General features: G+C 34.3%; 2 protein-coding genes across 2 annotated transcripts; one reads left to right on the top strand and one right to left on the bottom strand.

Moving 5' to 3' along the window:
- Positions 1 to 3,735: 3,735 nt before the first annotated feature.
- Positions 3,736 to 11,070, top strand: LOC114824152 (factor of DNA methylation 5-like). Its single transcript, XM_070819520.1, has 7 exons — positions 3,736 to 3,766; positions 3,871 to 4,562; positions 4,668 to 4,718; positions 4,821 to 5,090; positions 8,623 to 8,841; positions 9,966 to 10,178; positions 10,690 to 11,070. The coding sequence occupies exons 1-7, from the start codon at positions 3,736 to 3,738 to the stop codon at positions 10,918 to 10,920; spliced, it is 1,707 nt and encodes a 568-aa protein (XP_070675621.1). The 3' UTR covers positions 10,921 to 11,070.
- A 1,324-nt stretch (positions 11,071 to 12,394) lies between these two features.
- On the bottom strand, positions 12,395 to 15,389 carry LOC103429959 ((R)-mandelonitrile lyase 3-like). Its single transcript, XM_008368090.4, has 5 exons — positions 15,177 to 15,389; positions 14,807 to 14,925; positions 14,025 to 14,684; positions 12,883 to 13,729; positions 12,395 to 12,718 (listed from the first exon to the last, which is right to left on the bottom strand). Exons 2-5 carry the CDS (start codon positions 14,907 to 14,909, stop codon positions 12,679 to 12,681), a joined length of 1,650 nt encoding a protein of 549 aa, XP_008366312.2. The 5' UTR covers positions 14,910 to 14,925; positions 15,177 to 15,389; the 3' UTR covers positions 12,395 to 12,678.
- Positions 15,390 to 15,681: the final 292 nt, after the last annotated feature.

Here is a 15,681-nt window from a genome sequence, read left to right as displayed (position 1 = left end):
TTACTTAAAAAGTTACCAAATTTGGACGAAACTTATTCAATGGCAAACACTGAAGTAGCATTGAAAATATCTCGAAATGAAACGAAAGGGAAGTAAATAACCATGAAAAGAGATTAAAAAATGCAACAAATATATTTGAATTCCTTTGCTCTTGGAAACATTCTCCATGTTGTTTGACTAGCAGGTCCCCTCAGCATCTAGAATGAGGAAAGGAAGTTTGTAGTCACCATTTCTCCTGAAAGAAAAAAAGATCAAAGCACAATTCACACAGATATGAAAACACATCTATCTAAAAGCCAAATCATTATGCATCATAGAACTAGAAATTGAGGAAGGATGATATGAAACCTAAAACTTCTTGTACTACCTTGAATTGGGCAATTGACGAAAAATGATATGAAACCTAAAATTTGTTGTACTACCTTGAATTGGAAAATTTTCTATATTTGACTTGCTAGAACAAGTTCCTACATAAATTTTCGTTATGAACTGGATGGTACGATATTTGGTAATGTGGAATCGGTACTTATGCTTGTGTTTAGTTGCACGTCAAATTTACCATGTTCAAAGGAAAATGTTGAAATTGGTAAATAATTATCAAGACTCTATACAACAACAACAACAACAACAAAGCCTTTTCCCACTAAGTGGGGTCGGCTATATGAATCCTAGAACGCCATTGCGCTCGGTTTTGTGTCACAGCGACCCATGCTCACTTATCACTGTGCTCGGGCCACACAGCGCGCCACTTACGAGTGACGCCCTAGTTTTAGCGCGATTTCGTTCTGAATTCATTTTCATAAGGATTCGACGTAACCGAGGAGTGCCGGCTGTCGACTACCTGACGCCCTCCCCCTCCTCTTTTATCCGGGCTTGGGACCGGCAATGGAAGATAAACTTACACAGGCGGAGTAAAATTGGTATATTTATCAATCAATTACGACATCTTGCTGTATACGTAGGTTTACTTTTCTCAATACTCTTTGTAGGAAATCTTGAGTGGAGCAAGCTTAAAGAGCTTCGGTAGCTGTCAAGACTCTAAATGTTGAAATTGGTAAATAATTATCAAGACTCTAAATGCTCTTTTCTATTGCGTATATGTTCTGAATAGATTTAAAATTAAGAATTTTCTTTTAGCATCAGATGTAACTATATTAGTTGCGGGTAGCTTTGGAACATATATATAATTTTGTGCAGGGTCTCAAACATAAGATGTTAGATTTGTATCTGTTTAAAACCTCATCAATCTAGCAACCAATGTCCCGAACAAGCCTTGGTGTTTCTCCAACTATTGAATTTCTACCTATGTAACTACTATTTTACGAAATTATAGTTACTAACCCTTATGATATGATTGAATTAAATTCCATTGTTTTCCTCTTTCATGAATATTGGAGCAATATCACCTAGTCCCTATCACTATACCAATTTTGTCTTTTGATCAAAGAATATAGACTGATTTCTAGATGGGAGGTTGAGGAAACTGTTTCCATATGCTTATGATTATATGAATATATAATATCCGAGAAAAAAAAAATGATTGTCATCGAATGTGTTTAAATTTCGAGACTTGTATAGCAGTTAGATTAAATCACATTCATCGAACATTAATCCATGTGGTGATAATGCTCGCGGGCCGTTAAAACGGTAGAGCACATTAGTTGCTGTTGGATGCAAGCAAAATGCACTCTTCAACTAGCTTGGCAAAAAATGCACAATTGTTCAGAATATTTTGTGTTTAGCTTCTACCTTTTTTTTATACGACATATTTACACGATGGGAAATGCTAGGAAGACAATTTTAAACTAAATTTTATAAATCAAATGATGTGGATGTTGACAATTGAATTATTATTTAATTTTTTATTAATGTGCTTATTTACTATTGGTGACATATCATTTGATTTGCAAATTTAGTTTAAAATTTTGGTCTTCCTAGCATTATCCATACGCGATAGGGTGAGAAAACAAATTGATATGACGAACTAATGGTAAATGAAACGAACGGGAGATAGGTCTAGGAATTGCTCAACCAAGGGCGACGAAACACTCACTTCAATTGCACAAAGAAATATATATTTTTTTGGGGAAACTTGAAACAAGTCCAATTTTGTGAACAATTATTATTGGGTATAGTTGAATTTTATTTAATTATTGGATTAGATCCGATAACTCATTGTCCACATCAGTTTATTGTTATGTTTTTGCCAAAACTACCCCTTAATGATTAGTAAAATAATTAATATTATTACTTAATTTTATACTTACTTGTATTGTGAAATTAATTATAATTGATTATTTATCCTTAAAATAATCCCCTACTTGTAGAATTAGTTTTAAAGCATATCTCTTCTTCCATAACTGCCGTATACAATTTGTGCCGTGTTCTCCTCCCCTTCCTTCTTCTTCAATCTTCTTCTTTCTTCTTTCAAGCTCCTATGATTTCTTCCTCTTTTTTGAAATACAAGATCACAATTTCTACTTTCTTTGCAGTGGTATAGAGCTTTGAAGTATTGCCATGAAAATATAAGTTTCATGCGTGCACTATTAATTTCTTCCTAAGTTTTAGTTTGAACTTGGATTATACATATTTTTTTTTTTCTAAGTGAAAACTTTAGAGGAAATTATGCACTTTTTGTTTGCTTTGTTTATCTACCCGTATTATATATTTCTTTTATGAATCTATCTCTATATTTTTCTTATTCTACCTATACTATAGATTAATTGTATTCCTATATATGACAAATTAATTGTGTTATCTACCTATACAATAGGTTTTTGTTTGTAATCTATCTGTATCACAGATTATTTTGTATTATCTATCTATACAATATGTTTTTGTTCATAGTCTACCTCTATTATAGATTAATTAATATCATCTACCTACATCACAAATTTTTTATTTTATTTTTTATCTACCTCTGGCAATGTTTCTTTTAATTTTTGATAAACTTGTAAGATTTGTAATAATGTGTTTTTAAAATGTTTTAATTAGAAAACGGGTAGATAAAGGTATTTCAAGATTCAAATTTTAAAAATTCAAATTTAAAGAATTAAAAAAAAATTATTTTCAAGGGGAAAAACAGGTGTAATAGAAAATCAAATAAAATTGGATCCAATTCAAAAAGAGCTGAATTTTTTGAGCCTGGATCAAAGTACCTTTCTAATACAATATTTATAAGAATTCACAAGTTAATATACCTACATCTTCCAAAATAACTTAACTCATTCAAATTTTCAAACTCAATTAAGCCATATTCCCCATACCAATGACTCCCCTTTTCTCCTTTAAAGAAAAACAAATAGCTTGACTCTTGCCCTACCCTTGCCACGGTCTCTTTATTTAATTACCAATCGGACGCGTGCCTTTCATGCACCACATGATCAGAACAAAAATAGTCCATAAACAGTCATTATGTTCTCTTTTTCTTTTTAGGTTTTCAAGTTTATCTTTTCATCTTCCTGAACTCAAAGGAACGGAGTTTTTTGCGGAGGACTCAATAAGGGGGGTGAGGATTATCTTATCTGCATGAACAGTCATTATGTTTTTTGTTATTGTTCATAAAAATGAAATGCATTGGTTTCTAAGAAGAAATCAGAAAAAAGAAAGTGGAATATATATTGTGCTGATATAGTTTGGGGGCTTGTTCTTTGTATACCTTGTTTCCATCTAAATTTGGTTTTCTTCGAATCTCTAACATCTGTTTCTTCTATTTATTGTAGTTTTGAATTGGAAATGTCTCACAGTTTAGAAGAAATGGATATTGGTGAGTATGATCAAACTTCAAGATGCTCCATGCATGTTGTCTTTGCCTTTGAAAAGGGCTGCAAGATTAGCTGAATTTTGAATTTTTTATTCCATGTTAAATAGGAAAATTGCAACAAAATGTTCTTGACCACATCGAGAAGCTATTCTTCGAGCAGAAGGAAGCCTTGTCAAAATTTCAAACTGAAGTGTTTGGTCTTAAGAACGAGCTCGAGTTGAGTGAACGTAAAAAAAAGGAGTTTGAGTATATGCTTGTGCAGAATGCAGCACAAATGAAAGAGCTGCAGAAAAAGCTAGAGCATGGCGAAGCTCAGAAGAATGAGCTTCAGAGAAAGCACGAGCAGAGCGAAGCGGAGAAGGAAGAGCTTGAACGTAAAACAAAGGAGTTTGAGGATATGCTTGTGCAGAATGCAGCACAAATGAAAGAGCTGCATAAAAATCTAGAATGTGGCGAAGCTCAGAAGAATGAGTTTCAGAAAAAGGACGAGCAGAGCGAAGCGGAGAAGGAAGAGCTCCGGATAAAGCATGAAAGGAGTGAAGTTGAGAAGAAAGAACTTCAGAAAAAGCTTGACCAAAGTGAAGGGCTTCAGAAAACGCACGAGGAGAGCGAAGCGGAGAAGAAAGAGCTCCAGATAAAGCAGAAAAAGAGTAAAGCTGATAAGAAAGAGCATCAGAAAAAGTTTGAGCAAAGTGAAGTCCAGAACAAAGAACTTCAGAAGAATCGTAATCAAAGCGAAGTTCAGAAGCAAAAGCTTCAGAAAAATCTTGACCAGCGTGACGTGCAATTAAAAAAAAAGGTATGCTTAAATTACTTATTTCTGTCGTTGGCTAATCGACTGGCCAGAATATGACCGTCTAAGACATTATTTAACATGAGCTAATTCTGTACCTTTTTCTTTCAGCATAAGAAGCTTACCAATAGGGAGGCTGATGAGACAATTTTTGCACAAACGGTTTGTTTTCAATCTATTATTAAGCCTAGGAGAAATGTTTCAAATTAATCATAAACAAATGAGTTTTGAAATGTCCGTTTTGTGATTGACTGACAATGGCAGGAAGAAATTGTGCTACTTTATAGGAAAATCGAGGTGTTGGAAAAGTTTTGTTTTCAATATAAGGATCAATTTTGTGTTAAGGATGTCAAGCAGGAGCCAATGGAGCACGATCAGGATGATGAGGATGGGCATGTGATGGATAACATTCAAGAAAAGTTAGAACATATGAAAGAGGAGTTGGATAATGCTGAAGCTCTTAACACTACACTTGCTATAAAGGAGCGCATGAGTAATGATGAATTACAGGAGGCTCGTAAGGAGTTAATCAATGTATGTATGCTAAGGGTCTTCAATTTCTGTGCATGTATTTTATTCATTCTACTAATTTTAAATACAATTATTCAATCTGTCAAAAAAATATTTTGGATAGGTATCTACATTGAATTTAAATTAGTAAAAAATTTAACTCTAAAATAGAAAACTTTTCATCAAAGACAAATCATTCTGCATTAATCTTATCTGCATCTGTTGTTGATAATTTCTTTTTGTATTATTTAGATGTTTACATTATGCAGGTCCAATGTCAGATCCCATTGACCATATTCTTAAGTTTCTGAAATTTTGGTATACAATCACTACTACAAAAGGGTGTTATAGTGTCGGTGGGTGGTGTCGCTTTAATCTAACATAGTGGCGGATTAGGCCGTTACGACACTAACTGAACATTATATATATATATATATATATATATTAAATTAAATTTTATATCCCTAAAAACTATAATAATTATATATATATATATATATATTAAATTAAATTTTTAAAAATTGGTGATCATTGGATTGGCTTAAATATACATACGATTCAATTTCTTAAGTGTTATACATACAAAATAAATAAATTTAAATCTACTTAATATATATATATATATACACACACAATTGAACTTGATTGGATACGAATTCTATGAAACTAATTTCGACAGTTATAAACGAAAAATCACGATTTAACGGTTATTTTAACTTCGATTTTGATGATTTTTTACAGCTACACTCATTGACCCTATATCAATACAATGAATGAATTCGATCCTCAATTTAAAATATTTACACGAGTGGATACCACAAAATCTTATGTTATACTTAATGAAAGTATAAATAAACTTTAAGTGTTAGTCAATCTATTGTTTTGATGGGATACGAATTCTCCGAAACAAATTTCAACGATCCCAACTGTCAAACTTGTTTGTATATGCTTCGAGATCACATCAACAAAAAATCACAAAAAACAAACATTCAGAGATCAAGTAACGGGACAAAGCTTTTCGACGGTTATAAACGAAAAATCACGATTTAACGGTTATTTTAACTCCGATTTTGATGATTTTTTACAGCTACACTCCTTGACCCTATATGAATACAATGAATGAATTCGAGCTTCAATTTAAAATATTTACACAAGTGGATACCACAAAATCTTATGTTATACTTAATGAAAGTATAAATAAACTCTAAGTGTTAGTCAATCTATTGTTTTGATGGGATACGAATTCTCCGAAACAAATTTCAACGATCCCAACCGTCAAACTTGTTTGTATATGCTTCGAGATCACATCAGGAAAAAAAATCACAAAAAACAAACATTCAGAGATCAAGTAACGGAACAAAGCTTTTCGACGGTTATAAACGAAAAATCACGATTTAACGGTTATTTTAACTCCGATTTTGATGATTTTTTTACAGCTACACTCCTTGACCCTATATGAATACAATGAATGAATTCAATCTTCAATTTAAAATATTTACACAAGTGGATACCATAAAATCTTATGTTATACTTAATGAAAGTATAAATAAACTCTAAGTGTTAGTCAATCTATTGTTTTGATGGGATACGAATTCTCCGAAACAAATTTCAACGATCCCAACCGTCAAACTTGTTTGTATATGCTTCGAGATCACATCAACAAAAAATCACAAAAAACAAACATTCAGAGATCAAGTAACGGGACAAAGCTTTTCGACGGTTATAAACGAAAAATCACGATTTAACGGTTATTTTAACTCTGATTTTGATGATTTTTTACAGCTACACTCCTTGACCCTATATGAATACAATGAATGAATTCGATCTTCAATTTAAAATATTTACACAAGTGGATACCACAAAATCTTATGTTATACTTAATGAAAGTATAAATAAACTCTAAGTGTTAGTCAATCTATTGTTTTGATGGGATACGAATTCTCCGAAACAAATTTCAACGATCCCAACCGTCAAACTTGTTTGTATATGCTTCAAGATCACATCAGCAAAAAATCACAAAAAACAAACATTCAGAGATCAAGTAACGGGACAAAGCTTTTCGACGGTTATAAACGAAAAATCACGATTTAACAGTTATTTTAACTCCGATTTTGATGATTTTTTACAGCTACACTCCTTGACCCTATATGAATACAATGAATGAATTCGATCTTCAATTTAAAATATTTACACAAGTGGATACCACAAAATCTTATGTTATACTTAATGAAAGTATAAATAAACTCTAAGTGTTAGTCAATCTATTGTTTTGATGGGATACAAATTCTTTGAAACAAATTTCAATGATCCCAACCGTCAAACTTGTTTGCATATGCTTCGAGATCACATCAGCAAAAAATCACAAAAAACAAACTTGATATTTTATGTATTTTAAATATCAATTAGACTATATTTCAATTCATGTGTGATGATATTTTATCATAAAAATATATTATTGTTTTATCATATAATTATATTATTGTTTTTTATTATGTATTAAATATTATGTATTAAAATATTATATGAGATAACTTGAAATATTTTAGGCGGGAATGAATGTTTGAAATGTTTTAGACGGGAATGAATGTTTGAAATGTTTGAAATATTTTAGTGTGTTAGACCTTGCGTTGGTTTTAACCGACGCAACGATTTCTTATTTCGACGCAAAGATGTCCCTACTCCGACGCCACGACCTTTTAGTCAAAAGTGTGTCAGGCTGCTTGTATGTAGGTCGTGTCAAAGATAGTGTCGGTTTAAATCGACGCAAAGTTAAATTATTCCGACGCTACTGACAATTATTCCGACGCAATGTTCAATTATTCCGACGCTATTGACAAATTTGTCAGTTTGTCAGAGATAGTGTCGGTTTTGACCGACGTAACGTGTTCATATTTCGACGCTAAGTTTTAATCCATATTCAAACCCCCTTCTTTCCCATTACTTCCGTGCTTCCATTTCTGTCTCTCATTTCTGTCTCGTTTACTCCCTCTCCTTCTCCCATTTCAGCCTTACTCCTTCCCCCATTTCTTCCATACTCCTGCTCCTTCCACTAACTTGTGCTATGGATAATTCTAGTGAGATCAACGCTCTAACGAACATCATTTGGAAGATGAGGAGTTCGAAGCCAGTACTTTTTTGAATTATTATTAAATTCAGTTTTTGTTTTGTGTTTAAACTTATATTATGCTTAAACTGAAAATTTACTTTACTTTCCTGGTTTTTAATTGTTTTTTTTTTTTATTAATAAGGAACATCTCAATGGAGGCGCGGATCCTCAATTCCCAAATGGACGAAACAACTTTGTTCGTTTGATTCTTCCGGCAAATGCATTAGTGACAATTCTAGTACTTTTGCAAAATATGTAGCAGGGAGGTTAGAGACCACAGAAATATTCCGTTGGTGAGTGATTGGCGTAAGATTAAGGAAGAAGATAAGGAAGTTTTCTGAAATAGAATAAAGGTATAGATATTTTTATTTTTACTTGAAAATAGAAGAACAAGTCAATGATAATAATAATAATTGGTTAGCTTGGTTTTTTTTTTTTTTATGGATGTAGGGAAATATTTTTTTTGAAGATGCAGATATAGTAAAAATGTCTATGATCCGCCATATGACGCTTAAGGTTGCGGAGCATGCGCACAAAGAGTTTAGAAATAAGTTAAAAAAAAAGTTTTATACTAACAGAGCAGCGGAGGTGCGCAGCCACCCTCCTTGCGAAGTGAATCCTGCACAATGGGTTGCATTGGTGGCTTACTGGAATAGAGAAAAAACAAAGGTAATCGTTATGATTTATTTCATTATCACTTTAAATTTGTCTAAAAATTTCTGTTTTTTTTTCAGGAGGTTGCTGAAAAAAAAAAAAAGATTAATAGGCAAAAGAAAACAATGAACCATACTACTGGAATCAAATCTTTTGTAAGAGTGCGGCAAGAATTTGTACGGATTGTAAATTTTGGCACTATTTGTATGGATGAATTTTTGTATATTATGTGGAATGTTAAATAAAAAATATTCGTATATTTTGGCACTATTTTTCTTGTTAATTATTTTTATTAATGTTTGATTTGGCCTATACTTAAATTTATTATTTTGGTTATATAGTTTTTTTTAGTTACAATTAATTGGAAACAAGTGCAGATTCTCAATTTTTTTTTTATTATTATTAACAAAGGTAGTGTCGGTTAAGAGCGTCACTAGTTTGAATATTTTATTTTATTAATTGTTATCGGACGTCGATTTAAGGATATTCAAATAGTTTATTTTATCATGATGTCGGATAAAACCGACACTAGGTTGGATATTATATAGTTTATTTTATTAGTTTATGTCGCTTTGAACCGACACTAGGTTGAATTATACGTCGCTTTAAATCGACGTCAGCTTCAGTGTCGCTTTTAACCGACGCTGAGTAGTGGCGGATTAAGCGTACAAACCGACACTGAAGCTCTTTTGTGACGCGAGCATTAGTGTCGCTATTGCAATCCGACATTACATTGTTTTATGTCGGATTTTTGCCAAATTACCGACATAAATTGGATGTCTTGTCGGTTTTAGCTCTGCCGGGGATAGCTTGTATTGTAGTAGTGAATGGCATTGGACTTTAAGTGTTGCTACATCGCCTGTATATATATTAGCACTTGTGTTGTTTGAAAGATCATGCGGTAGGGTCTAAAGACCACCAGATAGAGGATTTATTTACACTGTGCAACATGCAATTCTCATTATAACATGCTTCTTTTCTGGTTTGATCTTTTGAATACTCTGTACAATTGGTTGGAGAATCCATAAATTTTTAGCTACAGTTTTATTTTATTTTATTTTTTTTAAATTCAATTGGCAATCATTGTTCTTGCTTGTGAATGTGATTTTCTCTTGTCGTTTGGTGGGATTACTTTGCAGGGATGGGAATCAACAAGTCCTGCTGTTATTGGCGTGAAGAGAATGGGTGATCTGGATTGTGAACCATTTCAAACTGCATGCAAGAGAAAATATCCAACGGACGAAGCAGCAGATGACCAGGCAGCAATGCTGTGCTCTTTGTGGGAGGATTATCTTGCAGATTCAAGCTGGTATCCATTCAAGATGAGCATGGATCCTTCTGGAGTTGCGAAGGCAAGTATTTTAACTTGTAAAGCACTATCAAGCATCCATAGAATACAATTGATTGTTGCTCCTATTACACCAGCTTGTACTTCTCATGAGTGCATGTGGTTTCACTTAAAAAAGTTATCCATGTTATTGTTCCATATCCAGTTTTTGTTCAGGATATATCTAAGCGCGACCGGTCCCATGAATTGGCATTTTCATATTTACTATGGCCTTTCTTCTTCAAGGTTTAGGTTTAGTCCTGTGAATTTGCATCTTCATGTATGCCTCCTATAGCCTTTCATCTTGAAGGTTTAGGCTTCTGAAGCTCGCACTGGCTAGGTTTTGTATAACAAGGAGCTTGTTCTGTGTGTTGAGTCAGGCTCCATTTATATGACATTGGCAGTGGTGTAGTGTACAGTCTATTCACATTTTGATTGCCGTTCTTTTGGCCCATCATTATCATGCTCTAATTTTGTTGTACTCAATTGATTTGTCATGCCCTTGTAACTGGATTATGTTTGTTTTAACCATACAGCAAACTATTGATGAGAAAGATGACAAACTGAAAAATTTAAAGCATGAGTACGGTGTTCATGTTTACAATGCTGTGACAACTGCCTTGCTGGAATTGAATGAGTATAATCCCAGTGGTAGGTACGCAATACCAGAATTATGGAACTTTGAGCAAAAGAGGAGGGCCTCACTGAAGGAGGGTATCTCAGCTTTACTGAAGCAGTTTGAACTCCAGAAACGGAAAAGAAGCTGACGGTCCGTACATTTCGTAAATTATTCTGGTTGTACATTCTCTTGTTACTTGTTTTGTTTGATCATACGTGTTTCACATCACTGAATTTGGAAGGGCTAGCTGGAGGAATTTGGATGGAAGTATATAGTTGACAACATCTTTTCTAATTTCTATGAAGTTCTCGTGAACACACACAACCCCTACACACACCTAGGCGCACCCCATGGTTTCTTCAGAATTACCATAGTTTAGGCAGTTCATGTTGATCGTTTTCCTACATGCCAAACACACAGATGTTTTTCTGAAGACCACTCATCACTTCACTGATAGAGATATGCTGACGGTAGATTTGATTTCGATCAATTCCTCATGTTTTCTCCTGTATCATAATTTAGTTTAACCGGTGCCACTAATAGTTATACTCTTAATTCCCTGTTAATTAATTTCACTGATATAGATAGGCTCCACGACACATCTTCACTTGTCATCAATGTGGGAGATGGGGACTGCAAGAAAACACATTGATAAACAAAAAGGTTATTTTTTACGAATGAAATATTTGAAATCGTTGTTTGGATGCTGCGCATGAAGTATGATTACATTTTTCTTAATTTTGCATAATATGACTACTTTTTTTATTTTATTTTTATAAATTTCGCATCAATTTGAACGGCGTCAAATGCTTGGAAAACCCTAAACCTTGATTTTCGGCCGTCGGATCGGATAAATTGAAGAAGATCAAAGAACAGAAATTAACAAGGGGTGTGGGAGAAGTAAAAAGGGGTGTGTGGATAGCACACCCCTAAGTTATTTCAGTGGATACGTGGTAAAATATTGAATCCTTTCATTTGTCACGGATTCACGTACTCTAAGGTTAGAGCCTACTGAAAATACGCACAGCTTCGGTAGGTACCTGCTGAAATTACATATAGTTATGATAGATATAACTGTTGAAATGTGTACAGTTTTGGTAGACACATGCTGAAACTTTATGTGGAGATTGTGGACCATGTGATTAGTTTGGGTAAGCTGGATGTTCTCTAAATTATTTAGGGTTGTCTTAAGGTGACGTCATTGACACTTTGAAAAATTATTATACACTTCTAAGTGTATTTGTTGGAGAGTGCACGGTAAGGTACATTAAGGTACTTTTTTTTTGTTTTTTTCAAGGTACATTAAGGTACATAATCTCTCACATTCTGTTAGAGAAAAAATGATAAACTTTATAAGATGAAGCCACAAATTCCATCCACAAAAACAAACCATGTCCAAAATTAAACCAACCCCTTGACTGCCACAATTGGACTTCAAAGTAGGGCAATTAAAAAATTTCACCCAATTGAGCACCTCTAGCTCAAAGTTTGAGTCGAAATAGGTAAGTTGATAATACAATGAATAGTGGGACATGTTTTTGACTTAAAGTTGGGGTGAGTTTTTGATGGATGAAATTGAAATAAAGTTTTATTCCAAAACTTCAGTTCATATCGGATACATATTTCCAAAAGGGTTTTTTTATTCACACTCCACATTGTATTGAATACACCATACATGGTGAATACACTCTACATCTACCATTTCAATTACAATTCTAAAAGAAAAAACAAATGATACAACTAATGTGGAGCTTCGATTTTCAATTATTCTTTCCGTCCTACCACTTGAGTCTTGAGTTACATCATGACCTTATTTATCTTAAGTAAAAACACCATAACGCTAAAGCTTGTTGAATAATCTTCAATCCATTGCATGACAAATTGAATATAATCTCGAAGAAACATGTCACTCTGATCTTTCTTCCAGCATTTGAACGCCAAAATACCTGCCCAAAGAACAAAATTTGGCGTGGGAAAAGAACAACTATATATTCTTACACAAATAAATAAAAAAACCAATTTAAGGACTTAGTTAAATATTTACTTAGTTGTATTATGTACATGTAATTTCTTGTGGTTGTGTACTTAAATGCACATGTAACATGCATACCTGCCCAACATCATAAGAGTGGCTTGAGGATTGGTCCCTGGTGATAATACATTGAATACAGATCCATCAACAACACGTAATGCCTTGATCCCCATGACCCGCAAATCTTCATCAACTACCTTTCCGACCAGGCATCCACCATGGTAGTGCCAAAATGTGGCTACTGTATCTCGACAAAAGGTTTCAAAAGATGCATCGTCTGACTGGTTCACTGGTAAAGGTGGTCCAAAAAGGTTGAAACCTTCTACACCGGGCAAATCTTGAGCCTTATACGGTTTCAATGAGTTTGTTTTTAATAAATCACCTATTTTCCTCACGGCACTAACACAATGAGAAAGGTCTGCCTCCTGTGCAAAGTAGTTGAATTTGACATTTGGAGCAACTTTGACATCATAGGATGATTGCAGTTCAAGAGAACCATAGGACAAGGGTCCTGGAAATTTGACCATAATGTGCCCGAAACTTGAATTTATGGTCATGGGAATAGTTGGACTGGGGAAAAGACTAAAGGCCTGTCTAGAAAATGGCAAGCCGGAGAAAGTCTCTATGTAATAATCACTAGTGATACCGACAACCTGTACAGTAGAAGCTTCTACTTGAAACGGGGGCAAAATGGTAATGTAATTACGAGGATTATCACGCATAAACTGCCCAACGTAAGGTTGTGGGTGAACAACTGGGATTTTACGAGATGAAAGGTAAGATTTTGGGCCAACACCACTAAGTAGTAGAAGTTGAGGACTTCCAATTGCACCTGCACTCAATATAACCTCACCCTTACCACGTATCAATGCCCGATGAGACCTCCCGTTAGAATCACTGTATATGATTCCTTTAGCCGACAAACCTACATAAAATCGATATTAGAATTGGACATATATTTAATTTACAAGTAAACAGAATAGATTCAAATCCTTCAAATATATCAAAGATTCTCTCTTTTTAAAGCCATGATAGATTCAATTTTGGTTTATGGAAATTTTGTTGAGAATGAATGCTATATTAATGGAATGATGAACCTTGCATAGGCTTATAAGTAACTTGGATCACTCCCCGTATTGTCAATTGGTTTTACGTTTGAAGCTCAACTATCTTCAAATTTAAATGACCTATAATTGTATATATCAAATGTGTTTGGATACCTGATGCTTTGGAAGAGAAAATGATCCTCTCTACTGTGGCAAGAATTGCAACTCTCAGGTTTTTTGGATGTGCTTTATTTAGGTGTTCCACAGCTCCATGTCTTTTTCCACGATCGTCAAAGAGCGTAGCCGAGACTTTACTTCCCAGAATGTGATCCAAAGTCAGTCCATTGTCTGGACGAACACCAGCTTCTAACATTGCATCTTTCACAACAGACTGCCAGTGTGTTACATTCGGACGGAATGCTACAGTGTTTTCAACCCATTCATATGAATTATTGACTAAGTTCATGTCCAATTTAATTCCTGATTTCTGGTAGAATTCACCGTCGGCTCTTGAGTAAAAACCAATATTGATCATACTTGACCCGCCTAGGATCCGTCCTCTTAGATTAGCTACACCATCTTCTGATGTGAACCTCTGGGCCGGCGTCTTACCGTCATCTTCTTGCATGAAATTTGCAAGAGTCCCATTGGCACGCAACACATTTGGATATGCTGATGGAATATTACCCCTTTCTAGAAGGAGCACGGAGTAGTTTGCAGATAAAGTTGTTGCCAACGGGCACCCTGCCGTGCCCCCTCCCACAACAATGTAGTCATATTCTTCTTGTAATGGTAGATCAGTTGCGTTACGTACAAATTTCACGTAGCTAAAATCTGCATTATATGAACAAAAGAGATGAGGAAAAAAGTTTGTATAAGGAGAACTGCTTTTTATTAAATTTATTTGTCATGTAAGTTACTTTGAAAAACCAATGAGACTTTCATACTATATTTACCAAGGTCATCAGATGGATTGGCGAATGAGGGAACCCCTGGTTGAGGGCAGAACCCAAAAAAGTACAAGAGCAATAATATAGCAGCCGTTGTTGATTTCTCCATATTACGTCTTTCTATCCTGAAAATAAAATATATACAAAAAAAAAGGTTAGTCTCATGCCAGTTTGTTTTTTATGTAGAAATAATAACATGCTTATTGATAATATCTAGTTATTGTAAAAAAAAATAATTGAAATTTGGAGAACAAGTAATGAAATCCCTGGCCATGATTTAGTTGAGAACATTTCACAATGCTCACAGATGACTCATCGTTAACGGTAAGTTATTTTAAAGCATGCATATATATCATAAACAAGAGACGATATTTACCTCAGACCAAAATATTTCCGTTGGTTTTGAAGCTGTTTCCAATAACTCCTTAAGCACAATGGATGGATCTTGATATAGGAGGACTCCGATTCCTTCTTATATAGATGCGCGGTAGGCACCTGAAAATATTGTTGGGTGCCAAATTTTTGACATCTGTCACTTCCCTCGTTGTGCGAATTTTATTTCTTCAGTTCTCATGATTCCTAATTGGTTGGTTTTTGAACAAAGATACAGCTGAAATATACAGATATTTAAGACACGGAAGGCGGCGATTAGATACTGACCAGGATACGCAACGCAATGCATTTATCCGGTTCAACCTTAATTTGGTCCATGAAGTTGGCAGGCATTTTTATTATAATAATGGAGAAGTTACACATGAGTTTGGTCAACTAAATAATTGAGTCTCACAAGTGTAGGAGAGGACTCCTCTATATGGGAGGGACTGAGGTAAATTAGATTGCGGAAGAGACAGAAAATCAAGCCAAAAGGTGCAAATCGAGCA

Source organism: Malus domestica, chromosome 03 (genome assembly GCF_042453785.1).
Source record: "Malus domestica chromosome 03, GDT2T_hap1".
Classification (NCBI taxonomy): Eukaryota; Viridiplantae; Streptophyta; class Magnoliopsida; order Rosales; family Rosaceae; genus Malus; species Malus domestica.
This window is presented reverse-complemented; position numbering and strand designations above follow the sequence as displayed.